The sequence below is a fragment of the Ranitomeya variabilis genome, chromosome 6, assembly GCF_051348905.1.
Source record: "Ranitomeya variabilis isolate aRanVar5 chromosome 6, aRanVar5.hap1, whole genome shotgun sequence".
Lineage (NCBI taxonomy): Eukaryota > Metazoa > Chordata > Amphibia > Anura > Dendrobatidae > Ranitomeya > Ranitomeya variabilis.
In genome coordinates, this window is record NC_135237.1 from 575183594 (window position 1) to 575209734 (window position 26141).

At 45.7% G+C, this 26141-nt stretch overlaps 1 protein-coding gene across 1 annotated transcript in view; it reads right to left on the minus strand.

Moving 5' to 3' along the window:
* The window catches only part of LOC143783144 (cytochrome P450 2C20-like), a 133749-nt gene that overhangs the window by 71314 nt on the left and 36294 nt on the right, over window positions 1-26141 (minus strand). The window contains exons 3-4 of the mRNA XM_077271466.1: window positions 20329-20491; window positions 19750-19890 (exon numbers count right to left, since the gene is read on the minus strand). Coding sequence (XP_077127581.1) covers window positions 19750-19890; window positions 20329-20491 — 304 coding nt within the window. The remainder of the gene's footprint in view (window positions 1-19749; window positions 19891-20328; window positions 20492-26141) is intronic.

A 26141-nucleotide genomic window follows, 5' to 3' on the forward strand; every position in this document is an offset into this window, starting at 1 on the left:
ATAAAAACCTTGATGTGAGTGCTCAGTGTAGAGCACTGGATAAATGTGATCCCACATGTTATATAACATGTACCCCCCCAAAAAAGCTTCAACTTAGTCCACAAAAGAAGCAAGACCTGACTCAGGTCTGTCATCTGTCAATACAAATATAGGGAGCTACTATGTTACTAATAGTACAAAGAATCTGGAAAATCTCTGTGGCTCCTCAACTCCCAATAGAAATCCAGCTAATTCTACACTCCCAAATGCATCCTCCCTTCGGAGTCCCACAATGTGCCTACAGCACATTTAGCATCCATATGTTTGGCATTTCTGCAGTGACGAAAGTCCCCATAATTTATGGGTGTATGTCATCAGAAGGACGAGCAGGGCATAATGTGCTGGTCACTACAGCGTACTGGTCACTACAACGTACTGGGGACTGCAATGTACTGGGTGCTACAATAGAAGATTTGGAATTTTCCCCAAGCAACATCCACTGCTTCTTTCTGGAAAGCACAGATGGAGCCAAATCATTACTATATCTGGAAAGAGGAAGATCCCTGGACACATGGTAGGTAAGGCAAGAGAGAAAAGGTTCACATTCTGTTTTCGATATAGTACGATGGATTAACAGATACGCTCAGCCATAAGGAAGAATTGGCACATTCTAGAGCGAGACAAGGACATTGCAGATGTCATAGCAAGAGGTCCATTAATTGCGAATAAACGCAGTGTGAGACTAAGGGATAAGTTGGTAAGAAATCGCATTGTGAAACGAGACGGAAACTGGCTCAGTGCTGGCATCCCTAAAGGTAACTACAAATGTGGCCATTGCCCTTTCTGTAAGCAACATGTCACAGAATGGGTTTTGCGGATGGGAGCAGTAGATCATCTAGTGACTGAATTTATAACATGTAAGACAGATCATGTGGTATATGTAGTGTTTTGCCTGTGCAAATACTATTACATAGGACAAATGATATGCCCGTTGTATGTTAGGTTCCGGGAACATTGTAAATCAATAGCATCGGGGAAGGGAGTCCCAAAATTGATCTCGCATATTAAGGAGAAGCATAATGGAAACCCTAATGTATTGATGTTTGCAGGGATTGAGAAAGGAGGGAATCTGGATAATCTGTTGCTGAAAAGGGAAGCTAGGTGGATCATGCGCACTGGCATAATGGGTCCACTAGGCTTCAATGATAGGGTAGATATGGCGGTGCTCCTGCAGTAAGCAAAACAGCTATTATGTCCGGCTGTTGTTTTACAACGTATGCCCATAGTATGTGCGTAGGTGGGTGATGTAGTATTCGAGCGCATACAGGTATTTAAATGTGAATGAATAAAACCTCACTCCTGCCTAGTCACAGAGAAAGGAATTTTTTTTTTCTTCTTTATGGATTAGGCAGGAGTGAGTGTAGTATTGATGTTTCTCACTGTCGTTATGGACGTTTGGGATGACATGTAATGATTTTGTTTTTAATTGTGCATATTTTAATGTTTTGTATTTCTGGTGGTGTGGGAGGGGCTGGACGGGAGGGAGAGTGTATTGTGGCCAGTATATTATGTATTCCATGCCTTCACACATGCTGACCACTAGAAGCGCAAGCACAGCGCGAAACGGCTGTCATTTGCTCCTGCTTGCATGAGCTCCTTTCCTCACTCCCCCAGCCATGAAGTTTTCATATGAAGATTGAATAAAGATTGCCAACTTTTGGATCGGGGAGTGCCTTCTTTTTTCTTGCATGTACTATTTAAATATCAAGGTATTAACATATCCAAAGACAGTGAGCTTGATCTACAACTTAATATTATTCCTCTACTGGAATTAGTCAAAATTAAATTTACCTCATGGGGTAAACCTCCGCTATCTGTAGCTGGCCGTATAAACTTAATTAAAATGGTTTTTCTTCCTAAACTCAACTATTCTCTCCAACATAGTGCGGTGTTGATTCCTAAATCCTTCTTCACGAATCTAAATTCCTTGACCACGTCTTTCATATGGGGGAAAGGTACACCCAAACTTAAACTTTCTACTCTACAGAGGTCCAAACAGATGGGGGGAGCAGCATTGCCAGATTTCTATTTATATTACCTAGCCGGACAAATTAAGGCTTTGAGTAAGTGGATGCCTACCCAACTCAGAAAGTCAATTAATGCATGCTGCAAAGGTGGTCTGCCCATTAGGTTTCTTAGAAACAAATAGACCTGGTGCCCCTTGATTACTACCTCTACTTAAATTAGCATGGTCTGTTTGGAGACAAATTAAAAAAGTCATCCACTTTGAGGATATTATAGCAGAGATGCCACTGTGGAACAATTCTTATTTTCCGGTGTTGTTGGGTCACCCGTCTGCTAATTTTTGGATGTCACATAATGTTTTCTCGATTAAAGATTTGTATGATAATGGAGTATTGATGTCCTTTGAGCAAATTGAGTCTAATTATAATGTCCCGAGGTCCCAGTTCTTTCGTTTTCTTCAGCTCAGATCAGCTCTCCAGTCACATCTACGTTCTGTGAGTTTGACTCAAATGATCTCATCGTTCCCTTTCATAGGAATTCTTAAATCACAAGGTCCCCAGGGTCTCATCTCAGCTTCATACAAATACATGTTATAGGTGGGAACCAATTCTGCTATTGTGTCAATTCAGGGAAGGTGGGAAGCTCTCATTCCTGATGCTCAAGATGAGAATTGGGAGGAAATTCTTGAATCTCCGATTGGAGTGTCCCCCTCAGTCAATAATACAATGACCCAATTATATATCATACATCAGTCATATTTAACTCCATTGCGGCTCTTTAAGATGGGTCGGTTTCAGACATCGGAATGTTTGAGATGTCATTCGCTGGAAGCAAACTTTATACACATGGTATGGGGTTGCCCCATTATTCAGTCTTACTGGAGCCAGGTAACGTCGCTGTTGACTTCTCTAGTAGAATCCCCTGTTCCTCTCAATCCCTTTGTTTATTTGGGGTGCTAGATGATGAAGCCTAGGGACACTATGTTAAGATTTTTCGACGTGAGACACTCTTTCTGGCTAGGAAGGTGTTAGCATTGCATTGGATGGGTAGTGTACACCCCTCTCTCGGGACATGGAAAGAATTGGTAAACTCGATCATACCGTTTGACCGGACATTACATCAAAACAGGAGCTGCTGAAAGAAGTTTGATAAGATTTGGGACAAGTGGAAATCTTCTTGTCTTACTGTATGAGGACATGGTGGCCTGGCACCACCATGAGTGTCATGGTTGAAACGCATTAATACATACTCTACGACATCTAATAGATATTATAATATATATAGATATTGGGCGGCAGATTAGGATAAGATAGTTATGACTTAATCGGTTGTAAAATGAAGGGGAGAGGAGAAGAGAGGAAGGAGAATACTTCCCCTTTTTTTTTTCTCCCCTCTTTTTTGGATACATACTACCAAGCTGACATGAAGTTATGCAATGTTTTCTGTTCACTTGACCAGTGGTTTATTATATATATGGACTTATAATACTGAAAATGTATGAATAATAATGCACAAAATTGTTGTCCATTCGTAATTACCTTGACAAGTGTACTTATGCTGGCTTGGATGAACAAATATGTATATTGTGGTGTAGTGACCCCTGTGGCAGCCAGGGGGCGCTGTGTGTGCTCCTTGGGATGTGCATGGAGGCATATTTGTCATTTTAATGGTGGTGAAACAGAGACTGGCAGTGTTGTGAATGGCCAATATGTGTCGCAGAGGGAGTCTGCGTGGTAAGTCTGATGCAATGTTGTTGTTCTGGGACCTGTAGTCCCTCAAGAGTGTGTATATCTATGGTGTAGTTGTAAGGGAGACTTACTAGGCTAGTTGTGTGAGATGGGCGGGACAAACTAGCCACACATCCACGCTTCCACCTGTGGGAGTGGTTAGTACTATATAATGTGACTGAGGGATGGTCACATGGTCTTCGAGTGTGGACCTGAATGGTCTATGCCGGAAGGTCCTGGAAGCCTGTGTTGGAAGTCCTGGAGAGTAGGATTCCTGAAGAGCACATGGCAGGGCTCTGGACCTAGCACATGCCAGTGTATGTGACGGATGGAGATCTGTGTTGTACTGACCGGGGTCAGAGTGAGAAATGTCTGAAGGATACCTCTGTGGAGGAGAGGTATCCGAGAAACCTGTGAGGCACCAACAGGTAATGGAAAGGGATCCATGTTATGCTAACTGGGGTTACATAGTTACATAGTTATTAAGGTTGAAGGAAGACTTTAAGTCCATCTAGTTCAACCCATAGCCTAGCATGCCCTAACATGTTGATCCAGGGGAAGGCAAAAAAACCCCATGTGGTTAGAGGAGAGACATTGTGTATGGGGCACCTCTGAGGCCAAGAGGTGTCCAGGAACCTGTTAAGTTTGCCAACGGGTAACGTTCTGAAAACCGTGTGTAATGCTGACCGGGGTCAGAGACAAACTGTGGTGAAGTTGAATACGTCCAGATGGTGTTCAAACTGTTACTAATTCCTGTGGATGTGGTTTATGTTGTGTGAAATAAACCTAAAGACTCTGTTTTATAAGAAAACCGTGCCTGAGTGTGTTAATCCCGTGCCAAGTGAGTGTCCCCCAAGACACGTAGTAGGCGCTATGCTACAATTGGTACTCGAATGCGGGCAAAACGGTTCCCTAAGAAGCACATGTGCAGTGCTGGCTGAGCCAGAGGAGTCGACGGTCTGACAACCGTGTGATTCTGATCGGGATCAGTGAGATAAAGAGTGTTTGTGCAATAATGCTGTAACTCGGCGGGGTTACGAAGGTGACAAGCGTCTTGCGGTAACTCGGCGGGGTTACGAAGGTGACAAGCGTCTTGCTGTGGATCGGCGGGTCCACGAAGTCTGCGGTGGAGCCGTACAGAGCATTGTGGAGTGCGGCTGCAGTGGCAGTGAGAGGTTCAGCAGCAGCGGCTTGTGATTGCCGGCAGGAGCTGGTGAAGTGTTGGAAGAAAAAAAAACAAAACATTTATTTTTCTTCTTTCCGTACAGACTCTTAAAGGGCCTGTGCGACCCAAAGAGACGTGTTTTTTTTCTCTGTACTGTGTGAACTGGTACTGTTGGGTGTACCCCAGGGAAGGAGTGGTGTCCCTAAAGGGTAGCATCCCAAAAAAATGGGGTGGAAAACCCAAACAGGGATGGTTGCCAAAAAAGGGGCGGAGTCCCAAAAGGGGGTGGTATCCCAAAAGGGAGTAATTGCCCAAAAAGGGGTGGTAACCCTAAAGGGGGTGGTGTCCCAAAAGGGAGCGGTAACCCGGGGAATGCCAGTGTCCAAAAAAGGGGCGGAGCCTCCTGAAGTTAAAAGGGTGGCGCAGACCGGTGGGCCCCAGGGGAAATTGTACTATGCAGGTCCATGTTATACTGTGGATTGCTCAGCTAATGGTTTATCACGACAGTGCTCCTTTTTGTTGGATGGAGAATGTGTGATAGGACTGATAGACCCAGGGAGTAAAGCGACTTTGCTGAGAACCCCTTCTGAATGCACTGTGTTACCTGGGTTAGGGACAAGAGTGAATGACACAGCTGGGGACGTTAAAGGACATTTGGCAGCCTGCCTCTACATTGACATGACAAAGGAGTCCATGTATCACGATGTAAGAGTAGTCCCGGACTTACTGTACACTATGGTAATAGGGCGAGATTTGAAAACCCAGTGGGACTGGTGGATAAATGGGAAAGTGTCTGTGGAATTGATGTATATGAAAATTAATGCAGAGAATGCACCCCCTATAGTTGACAGTCCTAAGTTAGGCGTGACCAAGGAAGATGGTGGACGGTCCCAACTTACGGACATGACATCACCTGATGTGTGCCACAATATGACTGTTAGTGATGTGGTAGATAAAATGTGTGGAGCTGACACCCGGAAAGAGTGTGACTTGGGGGTTCACCATACTGTGGGGTATGACACAGACTATGCAGGTGACTGTAACTCTGAGGAAGTAAGAGAGTACAGTAAAGAAGAGCCCCACCAGAAGGAAAAGTCCTCCCGTCGCCGGAGACATAAAGGATGCAAAGAAGTGGTACCAGTTGCACCTTGTGAAGAACTGGAGGAGGCCACCAAAGGAGTGGGGTCTGAAGTAGATACCACCTCGCGTGATGAAAGCTCAGCCAATCCAGAGGATGGAGGGAGGGAGCGAGCTAAGCATGGTCCAAGAGGCTGTGGATACCCATTTGAAGCAAGAGGAGCTTCGGAGACAGGCCGCTGAGTGTCGTGTGAGTGCCTTAGAGAAAGAGGTGGCGGAGCTCAGAGGTGGAAGAAAGCCAGTCAATGTATAAAGCAGCCTGGGAGAAGGTGGAGCGGCAGGTGTCTATCTTTGCCAAACGTCTGGAAGCTGGTGATGTTCAGAGGAAGTTGGCTCTGGAATCTGAACAAGATGGGTGTCTAATGACAGCTGAAGAGAAGGAGAGTTCCTTGTTCAAATGCATGATAGATGTACCTGAAGACGTGAGAGAGGCCTGTGCCAGGGAGTCTATGCATGAAGAGTTCAAGAAGGCAGTGGGGGCGTGTAAGGTGAATTGGACCCCAGAAACTAACCAGTTAGTGACACTGTCCACAACTGGTGTCACAGCTAAGAGGGTAGCTACCCTGAGTGACATGCACCTGAGATATGTGCGTACAAAATGGATGGCCCAATTGCGGAATGAAGAAGCTGCTAGACGACTGGAGCATGTGAGGAAAGCTCGGAGTCTTTGAGAAGATGTAATACAGGTACCCGTCTCTAGGGTGAAGAAAGTCATTGGAAGGAATGGTCAAGCCATGCAAGAGATGGTGGATAAGTCTGGAGTGGTAAGGTTGAGAATACCTGGTGTCCATGAAGACCAAATACCCTGAGAAAAGGGTATGGTTCCCTTCTTCTTGTGGGAACAGTGGAGAGTCTTAGCAAAATACAGACTCTGCTGGAGTATCGCATGGTATATCTGAAGGAAATGGAGCAGTTAAGGGTTGAAGGATGGCACCTTACAGGACTGGTACGCCCATTTGATGGCGGCCACTTTCGACCTGAAATGTGGACAAAGGGTGGAAGTACCCAGCCTGAAGGAAGAGTTAGAGGCAGTCACTCCTCAGCTCAGAGCTGAGTGACTTACATGGGAGACCCAGTAGCGGACGTGTTGACAAAGAGTCAGTCCAGACAGGTCGTATGGGTGCAAGGGGATTGCGACACCAGATTGACCATGTTGCCCAAATCCGACTGAGATGGTCCTCTCGACTGGTCGGACAAGGTGACTTGCGTACCCGGTCCTGAAATCCCGGGTGTGTGACAAGTGTTCAACCCCACGGGTTTGAACAGAGGGGGGAATATGTGGTGTAGTGACCCCTGTGGCAGCTAGGGGGCGCTGTGTTTGCTCCTTGGGATGTGCATGGAGGTATATTTGTCATTATAATCATGGTGAAACAGTGACTGGCATTATTGTGAATGGCCAATATGTGTCGCAGAGGGAGTCTGAGTGGTAAGTCTGATGCAATGTTGTTGTTCTGGGACCTGTAGTCCCTCAAGAGTGTGTATATCTATGGTGTAGTTGTAAGGGAGACTTACTAGGCTAGTTGTGTGAGATGGGCGGGACAAACTAGCCACACATCCACGCTCCCACCTGTGGGAGTGGTTAGTACTATATAATGTGACTGAGGGATGGTCACATGGTCTTGGAGTGTGGATCTGAATGGTCTATGCCGGAAGGTCCTGGAAGCCTGTGTGGGAAGTCCTGGAGAATAGGATTCCTAAAGAGCACATGGTAGGGCTCTGGACCAAGCACATGCCAGTGTGTGTGACGGATGGAGATCCGTGTTGTACTGACTGGGGTCAGAGTGAGAAACATCTGAAGGATACCTCTGTGGAGGAGAGGTATCCGAGAAACCTGTGAGGCACCAACAGGTAACGGAAAGGGATCCATGTTATGCTAACCGGGGTTAGAAGAGAGACATTGTGTATGGGACACCTCTGTGTCATGATTCTCAATGGCGAGAGAACATAGCCCAGCATATATAAGAACTAGCTCTTGGAAGATGGAATCTAAACTGACCATGAACTAAACCTGCCGCACAATTAACAGTGGCCGGGTAGCGTGCCTACGTTTTATCCCTAGACGCCCAGCGCCAGCCGGAGGACTAACTAATCCTAGCAGAGGAAAATACAGTCCTGGCTCACCTCTAGAGAAATTTCCCCAAAAGGCAGACAGAGGCCCCCACATATATTGGCGGTGATTTTAGATGAAATGACAAACGTAGTATGAAAAATAGGTTTAGCAAAATCGAGGTCCGCTTACTAGATAGCAGGAAGACAGAAAGGGCACTTTCATGGTCAGCTGAAAACCCTATCAAAACACCATCCAGAAATTACTTTAAGACTCTAGTCTTAACTCATAACACCAGAGTGGCAATTTCAGATCACAAGAGCTTTCCAGACACAGTAACGAAACAGCAGCTGTGAACTGGAACAAAATGCAAAAACAAACAAGGACGAAAGTCCAACTTAGCTGGGAGTTGTCTAGTAGCAGGAACATGCAAAGAAAGGCTTCTGATTACATTGTTGACCGGCATGAAACTGACAGAGGAGCAAGGTTATATAGAGACTCCCACATCCTGATGGGAACAGGTGAACAGAGAGGATGATGCACACAAGTTCAATACCACCAGTGGCCACCGGGGGAGCCCAGAATCCAATTTCACAACAGTACCCCCCCCCCCCTCAAGGAGGGGGCACCGAACCCTCACCAGAACCACCAGGGCGATCAGGATGAGCCCTATGAAAGGCACGGACAAGATCGGAGGCATGAACATCAGAGGCAGTCACCCAAGAATTATCCTCCTGACCGTATCCCTTCCATTTGACCAGATACTGGAGTTTCCGTCTGGAAACACGGGAGTCTAAGATCTTTTCCACAACGTACTCCAACTCACCCTCAACCAACACCGGAGCAGGAGGCTCAACGGAAGGCACAACCGGTACCTCATACCTGCGCAATAATGACCGATGAAAAACATTATGAATAGAAAAAGATGCAGGGAGGTCCAAACGGAAGGACACAGGGTTAAGAATCTCCAATATCTTGTACGGGCCGATGAACCGAGGCTTAAACTTAGGAGAAGAAACCCTCATAGGGACAAAACGAGAAGACAACCACACCAAGTCCCCAACACAAAGCCGAGGACCAACACGACGACGGCGGTTGGCAAAAAGCTGAGTCTTCTCCTGGGACAACTTCAAATTGTCCACTACCTGCCCCCAAATCTGATGCAACCTCTCCACCACAGCATCCACTCCAGGACAATCCGAAGATTCCACCTGACCGGAGGAAAATCGAGGATGAAACCCCGAATTACAGAAAAACGGGGACACCAAGGTGGCAGAGCTGGCCCGATTATTGAGGGCGAACTCCGCCAATGGCAAAAAAGCAACCCAATCATCCTGATCCGCAGACACAAAACACCTCAAATATGTCTCCAAGGTCTGATTAGTCCGCTCGGTCTGGCCATTAGTCTGAGGATGGAAAGCAGACGAAAAAGACAAATCTATGCCCATCCTAGCACAGAATGCCCGCCAAAATCTAGACACGAATTGGGTCCCTCTGTCAGAAACGATATTCTCCGGAATACCATGCAAACGAACAACATTTTGAAAAACAGAGGAACCAACTCGGAAGAAGAAGGCAACTTAGGCAAGGGAACCAAATGGACCATCTTAGAGAAACGGTCACACACCACCCAGATGACAGACATCTTCTGAGAAACAGGCAGATCCGAAATAAAATCCATCGAGATGTGCGTCCAAGGCCTCTTCGGAATAGGCAAGGGCAACAACAATCCACTAGCCCGAGAATAACAAGGCTTGGCCCGAGCACAAACGTCACAAGACTGCACAAAGCCTCGCACATCTCGTGACAGGGAAGGCCACCAGAAGGACCTTGCCACCAAATCCCTGGTACCAAAGATTCCAGGATGACCTGCCAACGCAGAAGAATGAACCTCAGAGATGACTCTACTGGTCCAATCATCAGGAACAAACAGTCTACCAGGTGGGCAACGATCCGGTCTATCCGCCTGAAACTCCTGCAAGGCCCGCCGCAGGTCTGGAGAAATGGCAGACAATATCACTCCATCCTTAAGGATACCTGTGGGCTCAGAATTACCAGGGGAGTCAGGCTCAAAACTCCTAGAAAGGGCATCCGCCTTAACATTCTTAGAACCCGGTAGGTATGACACCACAAAATTAAACCGAGAGAAAAACAACGACCAGCGCGCCTGTCTAGGATTCAGGCGCCTGGCAGACTCAAGGTAAATTAAATTTTTGTGGTCAGTCAATACCACCACCTGATGTCTGGCCCCCTCAAGCCAGTGACGCCACTCCTCAAAAGCCCACTTCATGGCCAAAAGCTCCCGATTCCCAATATCATAATTCCGCTCGGCGGGCGAAAATTTACGGGAAAAAAAAGCACAAGGTCTCATCACGGGGCAGTCGGAACTTCTCTGCGACAACACCGCCCCAGCTCCGATTTCAGAAGCGTCGACCTCAACCTGAAAAGGAAGAGCAACATCAGGCTGACGCAACACAGGGGCGGAAGAAAAGCGGCGCTTAAGCTCCCGAAAGGCCTCCACAGCATCAGGGGACCAATCAGCAACATCAGCACCCTTCTTAGTCAAATCACTCAATGGTTTAACAACATCAGAAAAACCAGCAATAAATCGACGATAAAAGTTAGCAAAGCCCAAAAATTTCTGAAGACTCTTAAGAGAAGAGGGCTGCGTCCAATCACAAATAGCTTGAACCTTGACAGGATCCATTTCAATGGAAGAGGGAGAAAAAATATATCCCAAAAAGGAAATCCTCTGTACCCCAAAAACACACTTAGAACCCTTCACACACAAAGAATTAGACCGCAAAACCTGAAAAACCCTCCTGACTTGCTGGACATGAGAGTCCCAGTCATCCGAAAAAATCAGAATATCATCCAGATACACAATCATAAATTTATCCAAATAATCGCGAAAAATATCATGCATAAAGGACTGGAAAACTGACGGAGCATTAGAAAGACCAAAAGGCATCACTAAATACTCAAAGTGGCCCTCGGGCGTATTAAATGCGGTTTTCCACTCATCCCCCTGCCTGATTCGCACCAAATTATACGCCCCACGAAGGTCAATCTTAGAGAACCACTTGGCCCCCTTTATGCGAGCAAACAAATCAGTCAGCAACGGCAATGGGTATTGATATTTAACAGTGATTTTATTCAAAAGCCGATAATCAATACATGGTCTCAAAGAGCCGTCTTTTTTTGACACAAAGAAAAAACCGGCTCCTAAGGGAGATGACGATGGACGAATATGTCCCTTTTCCAAGGACTCCTTTATATATTCTCGCATAGCAGCGTGTTCAGGCACAGACAGATTAAATAAACGACCCTTAGGGTATTTACTACCCGGGATCAAATCTATGGCACAATCGCACTCCCGGTGCGGAGGTAGTGAACCAAGCTTGGGTTCTTCAAAAACGTCACGATAGTCAGACAAGAATTCAGGAATCTCAGAGGGAATAGATGATGAAATGGAAACCAAAGGTACGTCCCCATGAGTCCCTTTACATCCCCAGCTTAACACAGACATAGCTTTCCAGTCGAGGACTGGGTTATGAGATTGCAGCCATGGCAATCCTAGCACCAAAACATCATGTAGATTATACAGCACCAGAAAGCGAATAATCTCCTGGTGATCCGGATTAATACGCATAGTTACTTGTGTCCAGTATTGTGGTTTATTACTAGCCAATGGGGTGGAGTCAATCCCCTTCAGAGGTATAGGAGCTTCCAAAGGCTCCAAATCATACCCACAGCATTTGGCAAAGGACCAATCCATAAGACTCAAAGCGGCGCCAGAGTCGACATAGGCGTCCGCGGTAATAGATGATAAAGAACAAATCAGGGTCACAGATAGAATAAACTTAGACTGTAAAGTGCTAATTGAAACAGACTTGTCAAGCTTCTTAGTACGCTTAGAGCATGCTGATATAACATGAGTTGAATCACCACAATAGAAGCACAACCCATTTTTTCGTCTAAAATTCTGCCGCTCGCTTCTGGACAGAATTCTATCACATTGCATATTTTCTGGCGTCTTCTCAGTAGACACCGCCAAATGGTGCACAAGTTTGCGCTCCCGCAGACGCCTATCGATCTGAATAGCCATTGTCATCGACTCATTCAGACCCGCAGGCACAGGGAACCCCACCATAACATCCTTAATGGCATCAGAGAGACCTTCTCTGAAAATCGCCGCCAGGGCGCACTCATTCCACTGAGTAAGCACAGACCATTTACGGAATTTTTGGCAGTATATTTCAGCTTCATCTTGCCCCTGAGATAGGGACATCAAAGCTTTTTCCGCCTGAAGCTCTAAATGAGGTTCCTCATAAAGCAACCCCAAGGCCAGAAAAAACGCATCCACATTGAGCAACGCAGGATCCCCTGGTGTCAATGCAAAAGCCCAATCTTGAGGGTCGCCCCGGAGCAAGGAAATTACAATCCTGACCTGCTGTGCAGGATCTCCGGCAGAGCGAGACTTCAGGGACAAAAACAATTTGCAATTATTTTTAAAATTTTGAAAGCAAGATCTATTCCCTGAAAAAAATTCAGGCAAAGGAATTCTAGGTTCAGACATAGGTGCATGAACAACAAAATCTTGCAAATTTTGTACCTTCGTGGCGAGATTATTCAAACCTGTAGCTACACTCTGAAGATCCATTTCAAACAGGTGAACACAGAGCCATTCAAGGATTAGAAGGAGAGAAAGAGAGGAAGGCTGCAGTATAGGCAGACTAGCAAGTGATTCAATTATGAGCACACTCAGAACTAGAGAAAAAAAAAAAAAAATTTCAGCAGACTTCTTTTTTCTCTCCTTTCTCAGCCAATAATTTAACCCTTTTGGGCCGGTCAAACTGTCATGATTCTCAATGGCAAGAGAACATAGCCCAGCATATATAAGAACTAGCTCTTGGAAGATGGAATCTAAACTGACCATGAACTAAACCTGCCGCACAATTAACAGTGGCCGGGTAGCGTGCCTACGTTTTATCCCTAGACGCCCAGCGCCAGCCGGAGGACTAACTAATCCTAGCAGAGGAAAATACAGTCCTGGCTCACCTCTAGAGAAATTTCCCCAAAAGGCAGACAGAGGCCCCCACATATATTGGCGGTGATTTTAGATGAAATGACAAACGTAGTATGAAAAATAGGTTTAGCAAAATCGAGGTCCGCTTACTAGATAGCAGGAAGACAGAAAGGGCACTTTCATGGTCAGCTGAAAACCCTATCAAAACACCATCCAGAAATTACTTTAAGACTCTAGTCTTAACTCATAACACCAGAGTGGCAATTTCAGATCACAAGAGCTTTCCAGACACAGTAACGAAACAGCAGCTGTGAACTGGAACAAAATGCAAAAACAAACAAGGACGAAAGTCCAACTTAGCTGGGAGTTGTCTAGTAGCAGGAACATGCAAAGAAAGGCTTCTGATTACATTGTTGACCGGCATGAAACTGACAGAGGAGCAAGGTTATATAGAGACTCCCACATCCTGATGGGAACAGGTGAACAGAGAGGATGATGCACACAAGTTCAATACCACCAGTGGCCACCGGGGGAGCCCAGAATCCAATTTCACAACACTCTGAGGCCAAGAGGTGTCCAGGAACCCGTGAAGGTTGCCAACGGGTAACGGTCTGAAAACCGTGTGTAATGCTGACCAGGGTCAGAGACGAACTGTGGTGAAGTCGAATACGATGGTCCATGTGGTCCAGTCGAATCTGGACGATGGTGTTCAAACTGTTACTAAGTTCCTGTAGATGTGGTTTATGTTGTGAGAAATAAACCTAAAAGACTGTTTTATAAGAAATCCATGCCTGAGTGTGTTAATCCTGTGCCAAGCAAGAGTCCCCCAAGACACGTAGTAGGCGCTATGCTACAATATGTTGTCACTGTTTTGGTTAATAAACGAATTAAAAAAAAAAAAAGTAGATATGTGGGAAATGTTATTTACTATTTTGTGTGACATAACTCTTTGGTTTAAGAACATAATTAAAATTTTGAAAACTGCAAAATTTAAGTTGAAAATTTTTGCTAAATTTCCAATATTTTCTCAAATAAACGCAAGTCATATCAAGCAAATTTTACCACTATCATAAAGTACTAGATGGTGGCCCGATTCTAATGCATTGGATATTCTAGAATATGTATGTATGTATGTACGTTGCGCTTAGCACAGCCGCGTAGAATATAGCACAGCCACGTAGTATATAACACAGCCACGTAGTATATAACACAGACAGCCATGTAGTATATAGCACAGCCACATAGTATATAGCACAGCCACGTAGTATATAACACAGCCACGTAGTATATAACACAGACAGCCATGTAGTATATAGCACAGCCACATAGTATATAGCACAGACAGCCATGTAGTATATAGCACAGCCAAGTAGTATATAACACAGCCATGTAGTATATAACACAGACAGCCATGTAGTATATAGCACAGCCACGTAGTATATAGCACAGCCACGTAGTATATAAAACAGACAGCCATGAAGTATATAGCACAGCCACGTAGTATATAACACAGCCATGTAGTATATAACACAGACAGCTATGTAGTATATAGCACAGCCACGTAATATATAGCACAGTCAAGTAGTATATAACACAGCCACGTAGTATATAACACAGACAGCCATGTACTATATAGCACAGCCACGTAATATATAGCACAGCCACGTAGCATATAGCAGCCACATTGTATATAGCAGCCACATAGTATATAACACAGCCCACGTAATGAATAGCACAGCCCACGTAGTATATAGCACAGCCACCTAGTATATAGCAGCCACATAGTATATAGCAGCCACATAGTATATAGCACAGCCCACATAACACAGACAGACACGTAGTATATAGCACAACCACGTAATATATAGCAGCCACGTAGTATATAGCAGCCACGTAGTATATAACACAGCCCATGCAATATATAGCACAGCCCATGTAATATATAGCACAGGCCATGTAGTATATAACACAGCCCACGTAATATATAGCATAGCCCACATAGTATATAGCACAGCCACGTAGAATATAGCACAGCCCACATAACACAGACAGCCACGTAGTATATAGCACAGCCACGTAATATATAGCAGCCACATAGTATATAATACAGCCCAAGCAATATATAGCACAGCCCACACAGTATATAACACAGGTCATGTAGTATATAACACAGCCCACGTAATATATAGCACAGCCCACATAGTATATAGCACAGCCACGTATTATATAGCAGCCACATAGTATATAGCACAGCCCACGCAACAGAAAGCCACGTAGTACATAGCACAGCCACGTAATATATAGCAGCCACGTAGTATATAGCAGCCACAGTATGTAGCACAGCCACGTAGTATATAACACAGCCACTGTTATGTCGGACGCTATTCACACTAGGGCGTCCGACAGACAGCGGTAATTCCACATTTGTCCACTATATGCTCAGTGGCGCTGGCTAGACTTTATCCAGATATTCCGTGGTTAATCTAGCTGGTAATCAGGTTGGAGGCTGGGTCACGCCCGTGGCCTTTAAATAGTCATTTTGGATTTTGGGCGTCGCCGATTATAGCTTGTGCCTGGTGCTGCATACGCAGCATCAATAGTAAAAAGTTGGTCCGGGATGGGGCGACACACTGGCGCTGACTGGAGGGGAGTAGGGAGGGGGCACTGACTGGAGGAGAGTAGGGAGGGGCCAATTCGCGTCCGGACTAAGCCTGTCACTGATTGGTCGCAGCCGGCCGGCTGCGACCAATCTGCGACATGGGATTTCCGTTACAAAGAGACAGACAGACAAACAGACGGAAGTACCCCTTAGACGATTATATATATATAGACAATATGTCACAAGAAAAACATCCCTGAATCACTGGAATACGTTCAGGCATTCCAGAGTTATTAATTACCACATAAAATGACACTAGTTAGAATTGTAAAATTTGGCCTGGTCACGAAGGTCAAAACAAACTTTGTGGTGACAGGGTTAAAGCACCACACCAGCATTTTCTTTGTTTTCAGCACTGGAGTGATGCTTTAAATGTAAGCCCCCTGCTCCCATTCCTATACTTCCAGCAATTTCACCTTTTACCAACGCCTCTGCGGTCCCGTGGCGCCATCTTGTCCCTGTAATTTCTGACGGGCTTTAAGTCAGCAGTTACATCACAAGAGCCCAATGTACGTTTGAGACCTAGAACAAGGCTTTCATAGAGATGTATTGAAAAGTGACCTCCGGCACGCTCTATGAAACACTGGGGCTGCAGGCAGGTCACTCACCGGAGTCTGATGGGAGAGACACTGGAAAAGAATTAAGGCGGTGGCAGGTGAATATGAGACTGTGGGCAGGGGAATTACCACCAGTAAAGCATCACTCCAACAGTGCAATAAAAAAATCGCTGGAGTGGTGCTTTTGCCTGATAGGGACCCTAGGAGGGGGCATACTATTAGGAACCAGTCCTGGATACGTGCTTTGCTTCCCTCTCTACAGTCTGCTGAACTCTGGTTTGCTCCATATCGGGCTTTGCAGATCTCCCAGCTTGATCCCATTTGAGCATCAGCCCGTGCCTACATAATTGGGACTCACCCTTGTCTTGGTATTGCATTAGACCTCTGTGTTGCTGAACCTTGGCATGCTACTCAGCTTTCCTGCACTGCATCTGGCTGTGGTTTCTTGAACTGTGCCTATCTGCGTACGTGAGAGCAATCTGTGTAAGGGGGGGTCATAAGGAGCAGTATGTGAGAGAGGGGTGCATGGGGAGTATCTGTGAGAAAGGAGTGCATGGGGAACATCTGTGAGAGACGGGTGCATTGGGAGTGTCACGATAATATAAATATGCAACATTCTGAGTTTACTTCTAGGAGGTTCCATGGCTTTCCAGACACATTCTGTGGGCTTTCTGATCCCCCCTCATCACATTGGCTAGAAAGCTCTTCTTTTCACTGCTCCCCCTCCCTTCCCCTACATGCAGCTGTAATGTGAAACCAGTGGGTTGTGAGCAGGCTTACTCAGCTTTGTGCAAAGAAGCATGGTCGGGGAGGCATTCCCTTTATTCTCTTAAACTGGTATATAATCACGCAGCTTAGGTATGGAAGCAGGACAAATACATTTTTGGCATCGGCCAGGCCATCACCCAGTGCGTTTTCTAATTTCCCGTACCATTGATATCCGAGAAACTAATTTCTGCTTACCCGCGTTGCATAGCCAGGTCATGTTTGGTCTTAATAGAATGCTAATCTCAAAACAAGATGAATGGTAATTCCGTCATCACTATACGAGGTTGCATCCTGGAACAACGGTGGATATGAATTTTCCATAACTCTGAGTCCCTCTGATAAAGTAGGAGTGCAATCCATAACTCAGCATACTCAATGATGTCACGACCAGGGGTATAAGACAGTGAGACATCATTTTGCTTCAGCTTTTGTCCAGGGAACTAGCTGAGAGACACATCTGTGATGCATTGGGACATATGCTCCCCTCCCCACAGCCGCATGGTCAGCCGTGATATGAGAGAGCTGTAAGTCTATTTTCTTTCTTTAATCCTTTTTATTTTGTAATTGTCTGTATATACGATACTTGTTGCATTTTATAATATCTTTTTACACTTTTGTAAACACTGCCTACCTTTTCTCCTTGCTCTATAACGTCTTTTCACATCCTCTGAAGTAAATTGCACTACTAATTGGGTTGGCTCCTGACCCGTTATTAATTAAGGAACAGGAGCTGGTGGCAGCGGAAGTGTCCTGCACTGGTGGGTAATGCTGGCAGTGACGGAACGGGGTTTTTATAGTGTATTGCTCATCTGCAGCTGGGAATAATAATATCACCCTCACTGCAGTGTGTGCCCCACAGCCAGTACATAGCAGGCAGCCTTTCTGGTGACTAATTATCCTAGGTGCGGTTCTCTGACTGACTTGAAAGTAAGGGGGTTACATAGTTACATAGTTATTAAGGTTGAAGGAAGACTTTAAGTCCATCTAGTTCAACCCATAGCCTAGCATGCCCTAACATGTTGATAAAGGGGAAGGCAAAAAAACCCCATGTGGTAAAAGTAAGCTCCATCATGGGGAAAAAAATTCCTTCCCGACCCCACATACGGCAATCAGACTAGTTCCCTGGATCAATGCCTTATCAAGGAATCTAGTGTATATACCCTGTAACATTATACTTTTCCAGAAAGGCATCCAGTCCCCTCTTAAATTTAAGTAATGACTCACTCATTACAACATCATACGGCAGAGAGTTCCATAGTCTCACTGCTCTTACAGTAAAGAATCTGCGTCTGTTATTATGCTTAAACCTTTTTTCCTCCAGACGTAGAGGATGCCCCCTTGTCCCTGTCACCGGTCTATGATTAAAAAGATCAGCAGAAAGGTCTTTGTACTGTCCCCTCATATATTTATACATTAACATAAAATCACCCCTTAGTCTTCGTTTTTCCAAACTAAATAGCCCCAAGTGTAATAACCTGTCTTGGTATTGCAGACCCCCCAGTCCTCTAATAACCTTGGTTGCTCTTCTCTGCACCCGCTCCAGTTCAGCTATGTCTTTCTTATACACCGGAGACCAGAACAGTGCACAGTATTCTAAGTGTGGTCGCACTAGTGACTTGTATAGAGGTAAAATTATGTTCTCCTCATGAGCATCTATGCCTCTTTTAATGCATCCCATTATTTTATTTGCCTTTGTAGCAGCTGCCTGACACTGGCCACTGAATATGAGTTTGTCATCCACCCATACACCCAGGTCTTTTTCATTGACAGTTTTGCCCAGAGTTTTAGAATTAAGCACATAGTTATACATCTTATTACTTCTACCCAAGTGCATGACCTTACATTTATCCCCATTAAAGCTCATTTGCCATTTATCAGCCCAAGCTTCTAGTTTACATAAATCAGCCTGTAATATAAAATTGTCCTCCCCTGTATTGATTACCCTGCAGAGTTTAGTGTCATCTGCAAATATTGAAATTCTACTCTGAATGCCCCCTACAAGGTCATTAATAAATATGTTAAAAAGAAGAGGGCCCAATACTGACCCCTGTGGTACCCCACTACTAACCGTGACCCAGTCCGAGTGTGCTCCATTAATAACCACCCTTTGTTTCCTATCCCTGAGCCAACTCTCAACCCACTTGCACATATTTTCCCCTATCCCCATTATTCTCATTTTATGTATCAACCTTTTGTGTGGCACCGTATCAAAAGCTTTTGAAAAGTCCATATACACTACATCTACTGGGTTCCCTTGGTCCAGTCCGGAACTTACCTCTTCATAGAAGCTGATCAGATTAGTCTGACATGATCGGTGCCAGAGAGCTGCGAGTTCCAAACCAGAACTGGTAAGTGGGATATAAATAAATTCCCTTCAGAAAAGAACCAGGGGCAACCAAACAACCCCAGTTCATGACAGGGAGCATCTGTGAGAAAAGGTTGCATGGTGAGCAGTCTGTGAAAGAGGGGAGCATGGAGGGGGGCAGTCTGTGATAGAGGGGGCATTGGGAGCATCTGTGAGAGAAGTCAGTTATCATTGCCAAGAAGAGATCATATGAAGGGACAAACATATGCAAATTTCTTTATGGACTTTGAGATCTATGACATCTCTCCTATTGGCTGACGTCAGATTTTGGAATATTTAGATCTCACCCACCTCCTGTCTCTGACACGGCCTGCACCAGGTATTTGGACTCTGCCAATACTCTTATCTCCATGGTCTTCTTTCCCATTCCAAAATTCCTCAGAGATGTCATGCTGAAGCGACGGAGTGATCGCCACCGTGGTCCATTCATACCTAAGGAGAAAGAACATGGAGACATTCCTGGCTGCATACAGAACAACAGTTTTCTAGTCCTCACCTCATTACAATAATACCCCTGACAAGCCTTAAAGTCATACAGTCACGTAAAGTGCACCAACATCTGCCACAATGCCCCTGGTGTTAGCATCCTGGTCTATCCTATTTGGGAGGCATGCATCGCCTCATGAAGAAATGTGTAGGACCTCACAGCTTGAAAAGTATCGTACATAGATAGTACATAGAAAAATCTGATGTGGAGAGCAGGAATAACTGTACCTGTGATCTTATCTTTGCCCTGTTTCCAAGAGATTGTAATTGCAGCTTCATCTCCCTCCTCCCCACCCCCTGTTTTGTATAGACTATATGATTCTAAGTTGATTTCTGAGAGGAAGGACGAAGACACAGAGATCCTACATGATGCTTTAATCTCACCATATCCCTCGGTGGAAACGTACAACACTGGGATGATGGGGCGTGCACTGAACTGCTCGGCATGATTTATCAGAGCGTCTTTCACCGTCTCGTAGCCGCACAGGACAACCACAGGTTCTGACAATTTCCAGATGGTGAACACGGAGCCGTATTTTTGGCTGAGCTGATGGAGGAAACACATTTGAGCTATTAACAAAAATCTGCCATACATTCCTCTTTCCCTAAGATTGGATCTCTGTAAATTTTTAGGAGAACTTACAATTCACAGTCTCTTTACAATGTAAAGATTGTAAAAATGGATATATCAGATTCAAATTCTTTCACCAATTTTTATTAAGAGTTTTATCCTGAATCAAGAAGAAATCTTCAATTTTTGATCTTAAACATTTGAGACAAGTAGGGGCCGTTTCTTGATGCCGAGGGTCACAACAGCTTTATGGAGAGTGAGCCATTTTGCTTTGTTCTTGAATCTCAGGACAATCTCTCTATAAACTGCAGGTGATGTACTAATGTGTTACATGTGAAGATCTTCCTGTCTTGCTGTAGATATGTTATCATGTGCTGTACAGTGGGGAAAAATAGTATGTAGTCAGCCATCAATTGTGCAAGTTCTCCCACTTAAAAAGATGATAGGCCTGTAACTGACATCATAGGTAGACCACAACTATGAGAGTCAAAATGAGAAATCAAATCCAGAAAATCACCTTGTCTGATTTGGCAAGATTTATTTTGGGAACCACAATTTGGGCTCATGGTAGAGCTCAGAAGGGAAAGCGCCATTTTGGAATGCAGACTTTGATGGAATTGTCTGCGGGCGTCACGTTGCATTTGCAAAGTCCCTGATGTACCTAAACAGTAGAAACCCCCCACACATTTTGGAAACTAGACCCTACAAGGAACTTATCTAGATGTGTTGTGAGAACTTTGAACTCACAATTGTTTCACTAAAATTAATTACGCAAAGCCGTGAAAATAAAAAATTATTTTTTTCCGACAAAAATTATTTTTAGCCCCCAAATTTTTATTTTCTCAAGGGTAACAGGAGAAACCCAAACACACCCCTAACCCTAGTCCCAACCCTAACCATAACCATAACCACACCCCTAACCTGAGCACACCCCTAACCCTAATCCCAACATTAACCATAACCCTAACCACATCCCTAGCCCTGACACACCCCTAGCCTAATCCCAACCCTAACCCTAATCCCAACCGTAAAAGTAATCCAAACCCTAACCCCAACTCTAGCCCCAAACCTAACCCTAACTTTAGCCCCAACCCTATCCCTAACTTTAGCCCCAACCCTAACAGTAACTTTAGCCCCAACCCTAAGGCCATGTGCACACGTTCAGGATTTTTAGCGTTTTTTTCGCGTTTTTTCGCTATAAAAACGTGATAAAAACGCGAAAAAAACGCTAACATATGCCTCCTATTATTTACAGTGTATTCCGCATTTTTTGTGCAAATGTTGCGATTTTTTCCGCGAAAAAATCGCATCGCGGAAAAAAAAGCAACATGTTCATTAAAAATGCGGAATTGCAGGGATTCCGCACACCTAGGAGTCCATTGATCTGCTTACTTCCCGCACGGGGCTGTGCACACCATGCGGGAAGTAAGCAGATTATGTGCGGTTGGTACCCAGGGTGGAGGAGAGGAGACTCTCCTCCACGGACTGGGCACCATATAATTGGTCAAAAATAAAAGAATTAAAATAAAAAATAGTCCTGTACTCACCCTCGATGTCCCCCGCAGTGTTCCCGCCTCACCGCTGCACGCTGCCGTTCGGTTCCTGTAGCTGGTGTGCGGTGAAGGACCTGCCGAATGACGTCACGGTCCTGTGATTGGTCGTGAGCGGTCATGTGACCGCTCACGTGACCGTGACGTCACGGAAGGCCCTGTGCGCCCACACCAGCTATAGGAAGAGGAACGGACGCCGCTGAGATGTCTGGGTGAGTATAAGCATTTTTTTATTTTTTTTATTATTTTTAAACATTCTATCTTTTACTATAGATGCTGCAAAAGCAGCATCTATAGTAAAAAGTTGGTCACACTTGTCAAACGCTATGTTTGACAAGTGTGACCAACCTGTCAGTCAGTTTTCCAAGCGATGCTACAGATCGCTTGGAAAACTTTAGCATTCTGCAAGCTAATTACGCTTGCAGAATGCTAAAAAAACCGCGAAAAAAAAGGAAAAAAAACGCAAAAAAAAAATGTGGATTTCTTGCAGAAAATTTCCGGTTTTCTTCAGGAAATTTCTGCAAGAAATCCGCAACGTGTGCACATACCCTAACCCTAACTCTAACCCTAACCCTAGCCTTAACCCTAACCCTAATGGGAAAATTGAAGTAAATTCTTTTTTTATTTTATTATTTTTCCCTAACTAAGGGGTTGATAAAGGGGGGTTTATTTGCTATTTATAGCGGGTTTTTATAGTGGGTTTTTATGTTTGGCAGCTGTCACTCACTAAAATACGCTTTTTATTGCAAAAAATAATTTTTGCATCACCACATTTTGAGAGCTATTATTTTTCCATATTTTGGTCCACAGAGTTTTTGCGGGACGAGTTGACATTTTTATTGGTATCATTTTCGGGCACATGACATTTTTTGATCGCTTTTTATTCCGATTTTTGTGAGGCAGAATGAACAAAAACCAACAATTCATGAATTTATTTTTAGGGGGCAAGTTTATACCGTTCCGCGTTTGGTAAAATTGATAAAGCAGTTTTATTCTTCTGGTCAGTACGATTACAGCGATACCACATTTATATCATTTTTTTTATGTTTTGGTGCTTTTATACAATAAAAACTATTTTATAGAAAAAAATAATTATTTTTGTATCTCTTTATTCTGAGAGTTATAACTTTTTTATTTTTTTGCTGATCATGCTGTGTGATTACTCATTTTGCAGGACAAGATGACGTTTTCAGCAGTACCATGTTTATTTATATGTGTCTTTTTGATCGCATGTTAATCCACTTTTTGTTCGGTATGATAATAAAGCGTTGTTTTTTTGCCTTGTTTTTTTTAATGGTGTTCACTAAAGGGGTTAACTAGTGGGACAGTTTTATAGGTCGGGTCGTTACGGACGCGGCAATACCAAATATGTGTACTTTTATTGTTTTTTTTATTATTATTTACATAAATAAATGGATTTATTGGTAAAATATTTATTGATTTATTTTATTTATTTATTTGGGGATTTTTTAAAAATATTTTTACTCATCATATTTTTTTTAACTTTATTACATTGTCCCAAGTTGGGACATCACTATATAAGGTCAGATCGCTGATCTGACACCTTGCATAGCACTGTCAGATCTGCGATCTGACAGGCAGTGTAGGAAGCTTGCTGGAGCCTGCTTAGCAGGTGCTCGCAAGCCACCTCACTGCAGGACCCAGAAGGAGCCCCGTGGCCATCTTGGAGCCGGGGGTCTCCATGGAGACCACAGGAACATCACGATGATTGAGCTGGAAGAGCACAGGGACCTCCCCCCCCCATCCCTGCGCGATTGTCCTCTCTGTCACTGTCAGTAATGACAGCGGCATCTGAGGGGTAAATGCCCGCGATCAGTGCTAGTGCAGCGCCCCAGAGTCCTGGTCATTGCAGTACTGTTGCTCCGCCGCTAAGGGGGGCTATGGTACGTCTGATGGCACTGAAGGAGTTCATCTGACCAGGTATCACAGACACCAATACATTTCACAGTCTGGCCTCCAGGGGGAGCTAAGGGTTCTATTTATTAGGCCACTCCTCACAATCTGGTAAAACTGGGGGTTAGGCAGGAAGTTAGAAGAGAAAGCTGACTGGGTTGGAACCAGGCAACACCTTGTGGCAGAGGGTGTTGTAGGGGAAGATTTGGAGGGGTCCCTGTCAGGGGTGGGATCCTGACAGAGGCCTAGCAACGAGAGAGAACATTACGGGACCGCGCCTGCACGATATAGCGGCGGTACCCCAAGAAAGGACAAGAAGCGAGGTATATTGTGCTGAGTGAGAAACGAGATCAACGCAACAAGGAGAATACCAGTAGGAGTCGTGCTGTAAGACGAGGCAACATCCTATTGAGGCGCATAACCGGTGGCCGGAACGCCGAGGAAGTATAGAGCTCCAGGCCAAACTTCAAACCTACGGCAGGACAGTCAGTTATAGGCGGGCTGTCTCACCCAATTGACCTAGGAAGACACAGGGGGTAACAACAGGAGTGGGGCGACGCTAGAGTCCCGGAAGAGCTCCGAGCCTCCCCGTCATATGGGTGCGTCCTATCCATAAGATCTGGGGGACGTGGAAGAACATCAGAATCGAGTTGTGAGGGAACACAAGAAACAGACACAACAGTTGTGAGGACAATCCCGTGGTGCTTAGCAGGGAAGGACTACAACACACAAGCGCTAGAAGGTAGGCACAGATTTCCACCTGCAAAGGGAGCTCTGGATGTGCCATCGGACCGGCCAGGCTTGCGCAGCCCGGTTAACCGTATTCCGGATTGAGGACCCTGAAGCCTTCAGTAAAGAGGTAAAGAGACTGCAACCTGGTGTTCTCGTTATTTACCGCGACCGGCACTTCACCACACCAAAACGACATCCCATACTACCGCCTTCATTGTACGCCCCTCAGCAGGGTCACGGACCGGGCCTAGCCACCGTAACAACCCCAGAGCAAACTCAGAGGCCCGGTACCGGGTACCCCTCGGCCCTGCGGCAGTGGGGGAGCTACAACTTGGTGTCACGAACAGGATCTACTTAAGCCTGAAGAATTGGGTCATGTGTGCCTTGGAACTATGATTTATTATACTTGGACTGTGATTTATTGCAAAGACTGTGGATTGCCATTTGCCGCCAAAAACCGCCGCCATTGCAGCGCTGAGGAGAGTGCAGGAGAAGAAGAGGGGCATGGCGTGGGCGTAGACAAGCTGGAGAGCGCGAAAGACAATGGCCGCCCAGTCTAAATATTTCTGCGTTCTGATGACGTGCCGAGGTCCGCCTCCTTATTCTCTTTGGAGGATGGAAACCATGGAGACGGGGCCACCCACAAAAGAGACCGCGGGAAGAGGACACTGGAGAGGAAGCGAAGATGGCGACGCCGGGAGCACCACGTGGGAATGACCCGACTCAGCGAGAGGCTGCACAACCCGACACAGCCCCGGACACGCCATCGTTGCGGGAACTGACCCTTGCGGAGCTACCGATGGGCTGACCCCCCTGGCCGCCGTCCGAGGAGTGTGTGGCTGCAGCCGAGGCCCGGCAGATAGCCTACCGCCTGGAGGCCGACGCCCGTGTGATCGCTCGGCTGGGCCAACCTACGGAGGTCCGCCTGTCTCCGGTGTCCCCCGCTTCTTTCATCCCGACGGCGGCTGGGTGTGAGCTGCAGGCACAGGGCCTGAGGATCCTGCCGGAGGCAGAATACCTGCAGCGCCTGATGACAGAGTGGCGGAACAGACCCCAACCGGCAGCCCAGGTCGATCTGAAGAGCGTTGAGGAGGTTCCACCGTCACGTATCCTTTAACTCCCGGAAAGGAAGGGCAGTTATTCAGGAGATCGGGGAGTCGCTACAGGTCCGTGTCAACCGGGAGGAAGTGGAGCCCTGTGGAGGAAGGTTCGCTTGCGATCTGGAGCCGGGTGACGCCGTGACCTATACCCGGTGGAGGAGGGAAACTGGCGAAGCTGGCTGGATAGCTCGGGGCATCCAGCGGTGTGTCGCACTTCAGGCCAATACCGGGACATCTGAGGACGAGCCCCCTGCAGAGAAGGCGATGGAACCTGTCTCCGTGGAACCTCCGGAAGTCCGGGCTCACCGTGTGCCCCTGGGTCGCGCTTGC